The 13,687-nt window shown below is 46.7% G+C and overlaps 1 protein-coding gene across 2 annotated transcripts in view; it reads right to left on the bottom strand.

The window, feature by feature from the left end:
• The window catches only part of GALNT18 (polypeptide N-acetylgalactosaminyltransferase 18), a 373,443-nt gene extending 360,121 nt beyond the window's left edge, over positions 1-13,322 (bottom strand). The window contains exon 1 of one of the 2 annotated variants that reach the window (XM_070383928.1): positions 12,651-13,322. In XM_070383928.1, the coding sequence (XP_070240029.1) occupies positions 12,651-12,885 (235 nt within the window). In that variant the 5' untranslated portion in view covers positions 12,886-13,322. The remainder of the gene's footprint in view (positions 1-12,650) is intronic. The other variant, XM_005887188.2, reaches the window with a different exon arrangement.
• Between the last annotated feature and the right edge of the window lie 365 nt (positions 13,323-13,687).

Consider the following 13,687-nt stretch of genomic DNA (forward strand, 5'->3'; position numbering starts at 1 on the left):
CAGGAGCTGGTTATGAACAGGGAGGCCTGGAGTGCTGTGGTTCATGGGGTCGCAAAGAGTCGGACATGACTGAGTGACTGAACTGAACTGAAGTCTTCTCCTAGAAACAGAGATACTGCTGGGTGTGAAGAGCCAGGCCTTCAGTCTCTTAGCCTTCCACAGCACTCCAGCCTGACAACCCCTGGCACAGGCCACCTCCTGTACCTCCAGGGAAGGGCACTAAGAAAACAGTCGCTTGCTGACCTACCTCAGGGTCATGCTCCTCTCATGAATCCTTCTAGTATCACCTGCAACCTTCCTACTGAGAGAAAGGGGTGATCCTATTTTCTCTTGCTTAGCATCACTGGAGCAGAAAAACAAGAGGGTGCCTAGCTCCATACTAAGGAGCTGGAGAGAGGTAACTTACTAACTGCATCGCCTTGGACAAGCTAACTACAGTCACGCAGACTGGATTTCCTTGTCTGTAAAATGGGGGTAACAACATAATCCCACAGGGTTGCTTACAAAGTTAAAATGAGTTTTCACATGTAAAGCGTTTAGCATATAACAGGTGCTCAACAGATATTGATTCACTTCCTCGTCCAGTTTCTTCTCTAGACAAGTTCAGAGCTATTTCTACAACCCCTCCTCTCCTTTGTTCTTCTATTTTAATTTTTGAATCATTGATAAAATTTTCTTCCATTATTTTCCTTTGGATTCTCCTTCTAATATAAATCCTCATGCATGCATGCTAAGTCGCTTCAGTAGTGTCCTACTTTTCACAACCCTATGGACCGTAGCCTACCAGTCTCCTCTGTCCATGGGGATTCTCCAGGCAAGAATACTGGAGTGGGTTGCCATGCCTCCTCCAGGGATCTTCCCAACCCAGGGATCAAACCCGCGTCTCCTATGGTTCCTGCATTGCAGGTGGGTTGTTTTGGTTTTGGTTTTTGCCACTGAGCCACTGGGGAGGGCCCTCAGGTTCTAATAAAATTTTTTAAAAGTCTGGCCCAATTATAGTCTTGGAGAGTATACGTCATAATTCTTGCCTGTTATACTTTCCTCCCATATACTCTTTTTAAAAAGCAAAGTAAATCAGAGGATCAGTTTATTATTAAAGTGAGATTTAGAAATGTTAAAAGACTGCTTCTCCAACTGTGAGGCACGTCTACAGCCTTACCAACACCCCTCCCATTACTTGGTGGCTCCTTCTCTCCCTTCAGAGAAATATGATGATGATTAATTACAAAAAGCCTGTCCCACTCATCAAGATCCTTTGAGGCAGGAACCACATAAACGCCAAAGATCATAACTGCAATAAAGAGAAACCAGAAAACCTCTCTGCTCTGGGACCCTACCCAGGCACAGCTAAATAAATCTGAAACAGAAGATCAAAAAGGATCCTCCACATGGATAATAGAAAATGTCACCAGCATAAACAGGAAGAGAGATTAGTTCAATAAAGGAATAAAGTCACATCTGTGGGTCTCAAGTAAGATTTTTGCTTACTTTTAACTTCCCAGCATATAACTCACAAGGTTATTAATACGGACTCCTACTGTTTTGGGCAAATAAACAGCTGCTGATGTTTTGTGCCCAAACCACTTTATTAGAGCTTTCCTTTACAGCAATTGTTTTTTCCTTTCCAAATCCTGAGAGGCTCAGACAGCTGAGAAAAAAAAAAAAAGAGGGAGTATTAAGGCAGAATGAATAACAAAGAAGAGAGGAGGCAGCTTGTGGGGGCAGAGCAAATGGGGCAGGGGCTGCCAGACCCTCACCATCCCCTCTGCCACTCTTGGACAAAGTCAACGTTCAAGATCAGAGAGCAGAAGACACAGATGTGGTACAATCAGAAAAGCTATGTTTACCATGATGCTAGGAGTTACCATTGAAAAGAAAAAAAAGAAAAGAATTTACCAGCTTGAGAAGATGAGGATGACCAACTCTCCAGGTTTTCCCAAGTTTGAGGGTCCTCCGCAGACACAGGAATTTCAGTTTTAAAAAAGGGAAAGTCTTTGGGCTTCCCAGGCAATCTAGTGGTTAAGACTTCACACTTCCACTGCAGGCGGTGCAGGTTCGATCCCTGGTCAGGGAACTAAGATCCTGCATGCCACGCAGTGTGGCTGATAAATAAATAAACTTTTTTAAAAAGAGGGGAAGTCAAGCAGGGCTAGTTGGTCACCCTAGGAGCCACTTGGCTGCGCCAGTGCACAGGAAAGCATTATAGGAGTTTGAAAGTCACATGTGAAATCTGAATGAGGTCCAGCCTGCAGCCAGCACACGCCGCTTTTCCTATGAGGCCAAGTTCCTGGGGGGCTCAGAGTGATTCCAGAGAAAGGGCTTTCTGGAGTCTCCCATGCTAGCACCCCGACTCCGAGGTTCCTTAATTATACGAGGATAAAGCAAGCCGCCTGCCTGGATCCCTTTTTCATCAGTCTCCTGCTAGACCTAAGGCCTCTAAGCTTACATTTGAAAACCATCTTTGATAAAATGATCTTCCAGTCCCTCCTCTGTGAGACTGTCATCTTCTGTTCTCTTCTGGAGAGAGCACAAATGCTGGAGACAGTTTCCCTTTCTGGCTCCACCACCTAGCAGCTCTGTGACCTTGGGCAAACTCTCTAAGTCTCTATGTCTCAATGTTCTCGCCTCTCAAACTCTCCCTCACCATGCAGTGACGCTAAAAGGCGATCATGCGTGGACAGCACCAGCCCAGTCTCTGACCCATAGGAGTAGTTCTCGTCCTCTGTTCCCTTTGATATCATCCAGCTTCAATTCTTTATATGCCTGTTGCTCTTAAAATAAATCAAGGGTTTGGCTAAGATTATCATTTGGCATTTCTGTAACTTCAAATCTCTTCTTAACTTTCATTCTCATTTGGCATTTCTGTAGCTTCAAATCTCTCCCTAGCTTTCTAACTCTTAAATTCATTGTCCCAAGCAATCTTGTACTCCTAAGTCCTAATATACCACTAACATGACACTTATTAGCCCAAGTTTCAAATCTTGCCCTGGTCGCTGAACTGCCTTCCCTCTCCTGCAGGATCTCAGTGGCCTTTTTAACTCTAAGCCCCCACAGGACAGAGATGGATAAGCAAGTCAGACCACTGAAGCCAAATCAGGCACCAGAACTTAAGATGCAACATCCCTATGGGTCCAGTGGTTAAGAATCCACCTGCCAATTCAGGGGACACAGGTTTGATCCCTGGTCCAGAAAGATCCTCCGAGCAACTAAGACTGTGTACCACAAGAGGAGGTGGTGCACATCCTGATCCTACTGAGCCCACCTATCTAGAGCCCATGCTCCGCAACAAGAGAAGCCCCTGCTTGCTGCAACTAGAGAGATTCCATGTACAGCAATAAAGACCCAGAACATCCAAAAATAAATAAGTAAATAAAAATTTTACAAAATAATAATACAAAATTAAGTATAGATGCAGCACCTAACCATGTCAAATAGGTGCTCTACCCTGAATCTTAAACTCTGGACATGGGTGGAATGAACCCAATCATGCCGAAGAGCTGGCCTTAGCCTGCTCTTCAGGCATCATTTTCCATTGCTCTTATGTGTCCCGAGGAGATGAGTGCTAATGTCACTTCTCTGGATCTCTCCAAACACTGTTTATGTGAGCTCAGAGAGGACAGTGGTAACAAACGCAGCGGAACAAAGTGTGTCTGGCAGCCCCAGTACCATTTCAGCAATACCATCATAAAGGAAGTCTGTCACTCTCATTAGAGTTGGACATGAAGGCTTTCCACTGGCATCACGAAGGGCAGCTTCATCTCCCAAAAGCAAACCTTCACAAAACTAAAATTGAATGTTGGGCAGTGAAAGAGAACTACATCTCAGAAATACATACCTACTGACTGGGATGATCTGTCCTAGCAACATATTTTAATCTATAATTGTGTAGCCAGAAAAAACTACCAAAGCATTAGTGTTCACACTATCAGGAATCCTCTTGCTTAAAGCTCCAGTAGGCCGCATTCAGCTGGGTCCATAGAGTACAAAGACTCACACCGAAGATTCCAGAACAGCAGCTGTTTCCAGTCATTGTCACAACATATTGTAAATTGGAACCGTTTGCAGTAATGTGTTATTAACAATAATTTAAGTACCAAAGCATATGAATGATTAACTATGAATTGAAGCCATTTCAAGGTTATCACATTCTCTTGCATATTAATATGCTTTCTCGTGTGGGAGAGAAAGGGATGGAGTGAGAATGAATGCAACGTGTTGGGACATGCGTGGTCCTGGCCCTGCCCTGGGGTGTGTGCTCTGCATGCGAAGGCATGTGTGTGAAGAGCGGGGAGCATGGAGAACGCCTGTGCTCAAGCATTGCCCTGTGGAATGGCACTCACTCTGACCCTGAAGGCAAAGTGAAATTTGATAAGTTAACAACTGTAGGCACAATGGAATTATCAAGTCTTTGCAAATTCAAGGCACTCCAGCCCTAGGGAGACCTTCAAGGTCAGCATAAAAGTGCAATCCACCATTTACAGAATCGAGACCATCAACCAGTGGACCTAAACCTCTCTGGCCCTTGCTCTCGACCAAAGTACCCATGCCACAGTGATGGACTGCCCTTCCAGCATCTCTCTCTCTCCCCAAATCCCACCTTGGCGCCTTCTGGCTACATTCATCACTCATACTCAGTTTGGTGTTTCCACAAAGGACCTTCTGTGTAATATCAGCTCAATCTGGGCTGCCCTCCAATATGCCTCTCACAAGGCACCCTATCTGTCCTAGTCTCCAGAATAGAACACAAGCAACGAAAAGTGGCAACAATCCTAAAGAGACTCCCAAGCTCTACATCAAAGCAGTAGCCCATTCAACTTCCAAGTTAAGGGACATCAGAAATCCTGTAGGACACTAGTGAAGATGTTCCAGCAACCCTGCACTGGCTCTGGATCCCACAAACAGCTTTAAAAAAACACAGACCACCTAAATCCGAATAACTGAAGCTGACCTTCAAGGCCCTCACAAACCAGAAAAACAAACTGTGGCTCTCCAACATTTCATTCTGAATTCTCCTTGAGGCTCTACATCAACCTACTTATCAAGGGCAAATAACAATTTATGTCAAGTGAGTGGGAAAGAATGTGGAATTCATTTATTTTACAGCCTACACACTTCTGGATAAAAATGAAAATTCTTTGGCCATGGTAAAAAAAGTCGTATTCTTTGGCAAGGTTTTTCTACTCCATGGAGATATGGTCCTGGGCTATTAATAAAGATAATTGGGCTCAACTTCTACATTCTGCTATTGGACTCTCTCAAAATATCAATCTCTGTTACTATTATAATTTCACATGCCACAGTTCATTCTGAAGGATAAATAAGTTTACTCTTTAAATGACACCCTTTCCTCAAGTAATCTTCAAGCATTTTGCAAACATCAAAATGATATCTTCTTTACAACCCTGCCAAGTCAGGGATGAGATGAGAAGGACATTAGCCAATTCTCAGTAACATCCAAAAGCTATAAGGGGACAAAAAAAAAAACCAAACCCTCCCAACAACTGGGCCTTGGATATTTTCGTATTTTTAGGAACCATATATGTGTTTGTAATCTTGGTGACCAACCTACTGTTACTGAATTGATTACTGTTACCGGTACATTAATATGCACATAATATGCCTAATAAAATTTTAGGAAACAAAAGCACTTAATAATCCATTTCTCCCATTGTTCAGATGATCTTGACTCAGTGAAGTAAGATAATGGATTTAGAAATTAGTCATATAATGTAATACATTATTAATCATGGTATTCAGAAGGGTAAATAGATGTTACAAGTATACCACCCAGGAATTCAATTTCATTTTAGATTTATTTACTCTCTTAAATTCTTTACGCTATCATCATCCCTCAAAGAAATCTAAGTCTGATGTTTCCTTTTCTTCCAAAATAGTGATTTCCAACCCCTTTTTAAAAAGAAAGCAGAGTCCTTTAAAAAAATGAAATATCTTACAGAAAACCAAATATAAGACAGATGAAAGAGAAACAGCATTGGTTGCATAGAGGGGAGAGAATGAGGAAAGGAGGGATCAAAGAGACCTCACTTGACCCTTCTATTTCTTAAGTCCCAGATCAAACCTTCTAGAAGCTTGGGGCTCCTGGGGACAGAGTTTGAGAATCACTGCCCTAAAGCATATGTGCAAAGCAAAAATTATGTGTATAAAATAGAATACAGGCATGATATAAATTTCATCAATTAATGATATATGGAAATAAAACACATACATAAAATACACAAATCGCAAACACTGATATCCCAAGAGAAAAACCAGCAAAGGACACCAATACAAAGTTAAAGCAAACACAGGGCTCGGGAGAAGATGCTAAGTTCTACAGTAATCAAGAAAGTACAAAGCAAAAGAATAGAACATTTGATGGTGGTTACATTTGCCCAGAAAAAGTTGAAGGGTAACACCCAAGGCTGGCCAGGCTCTGAGAAGCAGGTACAATATTATATTGCCATTGGCTGTATAGAAAGATTTTCCTTTTGAAAAACAATCTTTCATAAATATTGTTCATATTTTTTGAGTCAGTAATAATCCCATTTGTGGAAATGCATCATTAAAGTCATTCCAAAGAAGAACACAGTGAGGTAAAGATGTTTATTTCTGATTAGTTATAATAGAAAAGAAAATGTTCAATAATAGGCAAGGGGTTAAATCAATAACGGTATACTGATGGTGGAATATTATACAGTCACTAAAAATACAGTAAAAGTTCTCTTTAAGAAAGAAAGTGAAAGTGAGAGTCATTCAGTCCTGTCCGACTCTTTGCAACCCCATGGACTACACAGTCCATGGAATTCTCCAGGCCAGAATACTGGAGTGGGTAGCCGTTCCCTTCTCCAGGGGATCTTCCCAACCCAGGGATTGAACCCAAGTGTCCCACATTACAGGCGGATTCTTTACCAGCTGAGCCACCAGGGAAACCCTCTCTTTAAGAAATCTCCAGTTAATTGCCTCTCCAGATTAAGCATGTTTTCATTCTCTCCATGAAAAACAAAACCAAACCAGGATGCGATTGTCCCTCTGTGTCAATTTCTCTCCCTCACCCCATTTACATTTCCAGCTAACAATGGCATTATAAGCCAACCAAGAGTACACTGGGTTTGTTTCCAAATGTGTCTAGAATCTTGGTACTTGTCATTGAAACGGCATAACTTAATTACATGTTATATAACCAATGGAAGATCATCGTTAAAAATTTAGAGTTATTTCTAAGAAAATGAATTTAAAGCTTTGGAAAGACTTTATAGAACTAATCACAGAAATAGCAGTCAAATTACTCATGAACAAAGTCACTGCAAAAGACCAAAGTAATAAAAATGTGGGCCACGACACTGCTTCATAAGTACCTTCAAGTTCTCAGTGAATGCTAAAGAAAACAGAACTAGAAATCAGACTTTGTAAACTGCACTTTATGGGAGTGGCTTATTCCATGAAGAAGCTGTTTACAAAGTCAGATTTCTAGTTCTGTTTTCTTTAACAGATCCAAACCAAAGATAAAGCCTTGGCCTTCCATCAAAAAGCTGAGAAATGAATGCACAGTAAAACAAAATACTTAATGCATGCATGTGATATTTTGTTTTAGTTTCTTCTTTAATCAGGTTTTCAGTAAACTAGCTAACTCAAACCCAAACTGTGTTGAAGAAGAGGTATACTGCTGCTGCTGCCGCTGCTGAGTCGCTTCAGTCGTGTCCAACTCTGTGCGGCCCCAGAGACGGCAGCCCACCAGGCTCCCCCGCCCCTGGGATTCTCCAGGCAAGAACACTGGAGTGGGCTGCCATTTCCTTCTCCAATGCATGAGAGTGAAGAGTGAAAATGAAGTCGCTCAGTCATGTCCGACTCTTCTCGATCCCATGGACTGCAGCCCACCAGGCTCCTCCGTCCATGGGATTTTCCAAGCAAGAGTACTGGAGTGGGGTGCCATTGCCTTCTCCGAAGAGGTATACTATCATCCTTCAAAAACGCGTTCACTGCAACAGGGACCAGGAGCGTCTGGATTCACCACTGTACCCAAAGTCACCACTCAGTGTGGCGCCTGGCACATACCAGGCCTCCAATAAATAAGGACTAAATCAATAAGAGAAATCAACTCTGAATACTCGTTGGAAGGACTGATGTTGAAGTTGAAACTCCAGTATTTTGGTCATCTGATGCGAACAGCTGACTCATTGGAAAAGTCCCTGATGCTGGGAAAGATTGAGGGCAGAAAAAGAAGAGGGCATCACCCATGCAATGGACATGAACTTGGGCAAACTTCAGGAGATGGTGAGGGACAGAGAGGCCTGGCTTGCTGCAGTCCATGGGGTCGCAAAGAGTCGGATACCACTGGGCGACTGAACAACAACAACAGAATCAATAAACTATGTACCAAATATTGAAAAAGTGCTTCTAACAAAAAGCAAACTGAGAAAAGCAGAATATAAAATTACATGTAAACCACGACTACACCTGCATTTTTAAATATGGAGCCAGATGGACAAAGCTAGAAGGCAATGTCAAAATACAAAATAGTTGTGTTAGATTAGAATGAATTAGAGGAATTTTATACATTTCAAAATATTTTATTTAATGTTGGCTCACTCGTTTTTATATTCAAGAAAGATGCTAACCAAGAAAAAAGAAAGGCTGTATGGGTTTCTGCTCGACTTCCACAGTAAGACGTGAACCCACATGTCCATTTCCTAAGCTCTCCAACACTCCAGCGTCCTTCACACTCTGTACTTAACCCACTGCACCACCTCCAGCAATTCCATCTTTTTCCTCCAAGACCGGAGAAGGCAATGGCACCCTCCAAGACCAGACCTGTACGAACACTTGCTTTGTGTTTCCAATTCATCAGGATGCTATTTTTAAAATCCAGAGTTATCCACCCTCTCATTTACCATCTATCTGGTTAAAAAATAATGATCAAAACTGCAATTTACATTCCCAAGAGATTCCCAAACACCATCTAATTAAATCATTCAATCAGAAAACAAATTAAAATGAAATATCACTGCAACCCCCAAGAGGAAAATAAACTTTTCAGTCATGACTAGAACGTAGCTCCAGGGTGACGCTCCAAAGCCTCTTCTAATTGCAAGTCCTATGGAACATCCAGTAGAACATTTTGTGACATTTGCAGCTTCCAGGACAACTTTCCTTCCAAAGCAAAGAGGAGCCTGTGCAAGGCTCCAAAGCAAAACATAGTCATTTGAGAATGGAAATGCTTTACTAATGACTAACCAGTGCCCTGGGCACCGCACTGTGTGCTCATTCATTCATGTGCTCAGCCATCCAACACACACTCTCTGAAGAATGTGCCAGGAACTGTCCTGGGTGTTCCACAAACACTTCTTGTGTGAATGTAACCTCTGCCTTTTGGTGTGAAACAAAACCCAGAGCTTCCTGAGTTTGACTATGGAAGAGTCTCCAAGTGGAAAGGCTATGACTCCATCATCCCTCGGCCACCCTCTGAGGTCTCCAACTCCGACACCCACTCCCACCATCCAGGGACTCTAGGAGAGCCCTGCTGCCCCTGTGACTCGCTGGCCCTCTTAAGAGATAGCAAGGCAATGGCACCCCACTCCAGTACTCTTGCCTGGAAAATCCCATGGATGGAGGAGCCTGGTGGGCTGCAGTCCATGAGGTCTCAAAGAGTCGGACACGACTGAGCAACTTCACTTTCACTTTTCAGTTTCATGCATTGGAGAAGGAAATGGCAACCCACTCCAGTGTTCTTGCCTGGAGAATCTCAGGGACGGGGGAGCCTGGTAGGCTGCCATCTATGGGGTCACACAGAGTTAGACATGACTGAAGCGACTTAGCAGTAGCAGCATGTGGTTAAGAACACAGGTCCTGAAGCAACATGAGCTTGGTTTAAATCTCTGTACCTTAGACAAATTATATAAGCTCTCCATACGTAAAACGGAGCTTACATACTTACCTCATAGAGGGAGGAGAATTAAATGTCAACATACATAAAGTACTTAAATAATGCCTGGCACACAGCTGGTGCTATATAATTTTTAGCTACTAACTATTATTATTATCCCTATTCCCCCTGAGCTTAGCAGAGTAAACTGGTTTGCTCAAAAGGCCCTCCCTACTAACTAGAGGAAACTCGGCAGTGGAATACATGTAAATGGCCCATATCATCAAGAACAAGCCTCTGATCTTTTCCTTTCCCATCCTCTGCCTTCAGAAAGTGGCATTTGGCCAGTCCCAAACGCCATAGGCCCCTTACATAAGTAAGATAAATCCCTAGCCCACCCAGCACCTCTGTCCATGGACTTCTCCAGGCAAGAATACTGGACTGGGTAGCCATTCTCTTCTCCAAGGGATCTTCCTGACCCAGGGATTGAACCTGGGTCTCCTGTATTGCAGGCAGATTCTTTACCAGCTGGGCCGCCAGGGAAGCCAAATTTTACTTTAAATTCCCCCAACTACTTGCTGAAGGACGGCTCCAGCATCACTGGGGGTGCTGTCACTAGTTCTGGCAACACCATCATGGCACAACAGCCAAGCATCCTGTGCCTCCCCCTGCCTCATGGCCAGTCTTTGCTAAGTCACTGGCCCTTCCCCACCCGACTGTGCACTGTGGCTTCTACCTCTCCAGCTGAGAATCTGGCCTTTTCTGAATATCCACAGGACTCATAATACAGTCATTGCACATACACAAGAGAGCTGGATCACCATGCGTTTTAAGGATAATGCACCCTCTTTTTTTCTTCCCCTCTCAATTTTTTCAGGTATACATTTGAAAGTTTCAAACAAGGCATAGCTATAAGGTTTCCTGGGAGCAAAAACACAAAGGCTCCTTTCAGCTTCCACACCGCGCTCATTTGCATGTAGAGTCTTATAAATCACATGATACGGTCCACATTCAACATGACAGAGGTGCCCTCTGGGATGAGCCCATGACCCCAAGATCTCCTCACTGCTTCCCAATGTAGTATCTTGCTCACCTCCTCCCTGACCAGACTGGAAAGCACAAGAGGATCATTTTCCAGAAACATGAACACACACACACACACACACAGAATCTGTGAATGAAAATCTCTTAAAATCTGTGGGCAAACTAGAAATGTCAAAGTAAGGTATGGTCTACATCCCTCTGGGAACATTATGAATCACCCTGGGGCAAACACTGTACTTCTACTGCTGACTAATTGTCAATCTGGAACCACAGGAAGGAAAAGAACAAGTAAGAAACACAGCAACAGGCACATCAGAGAGATAAATTGGTCTGCTATGCAAGCCCAGTGGCAGGTACCAAGGAGAGCTGCGAAGCAGAGGCGTCAGAGCCATGAACTTGTTTTAAAGTCATCAGTCAGTCAGGAAGCACCGTGGATATGTATACCTCTCCTGCACTCACCTGAACCTCCCCCCTGGGAAGGAACTTTTGTACATACCGGGAAGCAAACCAAATGTAGAGAGCAGCTGTCCCCACCATGGCAGGGGCAGCAGATGCAAGGTTGGATCCTGACAACCATGTGTAAACAAATGAGAGTGCCCCTGGGAGAGAAACAGTCAACCAGATATGTGCCAAAGTCTGCCTGGTTGACAGGTGAACTAGGCTCTGCTGGCGCTGTCCTGCCCTTAAAAAGCTGACAAGCCTGGTAGAAAACAGGGGGAACAGAAGCAAAGAAAAAAGAAATGTGAACGTGAGAGACGGGCATGTGTGTGCACACTCTGACCTGTGGTGCCCAGCCGGAGCTCTCTATCTGCTGCCTCTGACAGCTCATCGGACAGGGTCGCCTGGGGAGAGTGCTCTGTACCCCATCCTTCCCTTGACCCCAGCCCTGGCCTGGAGCGCAATCTCCCGGCTCAGCCTGACTCCAGATCTAGCCCGCGCGAATCTGTTTGCTCTGCCCCAGCCACTCCCTGGGCCTGGGAGTGGAGCTACCGGAGGGAATGGCCTTCGCTGGCAGCCCAGGGCGGGTTCTCCCAGTCCTGGGCGGAGGCGCCACCGCAGTGGACAGAGCTCCAGGAGCCCATGCTTCTTCACCGCACCAACACCTGCTCCTGGAGAGGGTCTTGGACCCGCGGGCTGTGGTGTGGGTGGAGACCGCTAAGGTTCAGACAGCACTCCTAGCCACAGATACCTCTGCACACCCAATTGCCTATGGGCCGCTCACAGCCGGGCTGGGACTAGGGCCGTGCAGTCTTCCCAGCTCTGGCTCGTCCCGCAGCCTGTAGGTCCTAAATGGCAACGACTTGGGCCTCTCACGCTTCTCCCCATAGGCCCAACAGTAGCCAAATGAGCTCGATTGCCTTTGAGCGCTCCCTTGTACACACACCAACATTCACACGTACCCACACTCTGAACCGGACCTGTGTGCGACCCCGAGAGCCCTCGAGCAACTAGCCGGTAGTCCCACGCACACTGGGACACGTGCGCAGCGCGCCCCCATACCGCCAGCGAGCTGCACACACCCGCGCGTGGAGCCCCGCGCATACACGTGTGCCCTGGAGAAGCGCGCACAGCCGCCGACACTGAGGGTCCCGTACTCAGGCAAGAACATACACGCAGCCCCGCCAAGCGTCTGCGGCCTCAGAGCCCCGCAGTCACTCGAGAGATGCCCACCAGCCTCGGCGCACCGCGCACGGCTCTGGGCACTCCCCGGCCCCGTGGGCTGCCCAAGTTTCCCCGGCGCCCGTACCTTGGATATGCTGCTTTATGACATTCTCCAGGTGATCCAGCCGTTCAATAATCTTCAGGGTGTCCCCTTTGTCTTCCTCTAGCTTCTTGTCGGGCGCCGGCTCCTGCCCCCGCACATACACGCTGGCGATGTAGTTGGTGACCCAGCCCACGTAGAGCAGACATATGATGTTGGTCATGCCGCTCAGGATCACGCAAGTGGACACCAAAGTTTTGGTCTTCCTGGTGCACACCATTCTGGGCTCTCTCCTCCATATAGAGCTCCCGGGGGCCCCTTGTCTCTGCGCACCCGGGACTCCCCCGCGATCACACCCCCTCGGACGCCCGCGGCAGCCGGGCGCCGGAGCACCTGAGTCCCGACGGTCTCCAAAGCCCGGACCGCTGGCAGTGGAGCCGCCGTGCCCAAGTTTGGAGCTCCCGCCGCTGGCCGCCTTTGAGAGAGAGCTTGACAAAGGAAATGAGGTGGATTATTTTTCCAAATTAAAAATCTCCGAGCCCTACTCGGAGCAGTCACTGGTGGTCGGCAGCCGCGCGCCTTGATATTAGCGTCTGGAAAACTTTGCCACAGCCTGGATCCGCGGCCGCGCCGCTTCCCATCGCCGGGCGCCGATTGCCTTGGCGGTCCGACCCGCCCGCGCTGCTGGAAGGACGGCGGCGGCGGCAGCGGCAGGGAGAACCGCGGAGCCCAGCGGCCCGGCCCCCTCCGAGCGACAAGCGCCGCCACCAATCGCGCTCGGGCTCGGAAGAGGGGCCGGGGCTGGGCGGTTGCGGACCAACGAGGAGGGTGCGTGGGGCGGAGTCCGGCCCGGGGCCCCACCTGCTGGCCGCCCCTGGCCCCCGCCCTCCAGGGACGCTCCAGAGCCTCCACCCGCGCCCGCGCTGGCTGCCCCAGAGCCGAGGCTCCCGGAGAGGGCGCGCCACCAATCCCAGTCCTAGGCCGGCAGATTCCACCTCTAGGGGTATCCCACTTGCTCTCGCGCAGAAACCTCCAGGCTTCCGGAGGGAGCTCGGCTCAGCGCTCCACCGCTCGACCGCTGG

Source organism: Bos mutus, chromosome 15, assembly GCF_027580195.1.
Source record: "Bos mutus isolate GX-2022 chromosome 15, NWIPB_WYAK_1.1, whole genome shotgun sequence".
Classification (NCBI taxonomy): domain Eukaryota; kingdom Metazoa; phylum Chordata; class Mammalia; order Artiodactyla; family Bovidae; genus Bos; species Bos mutus.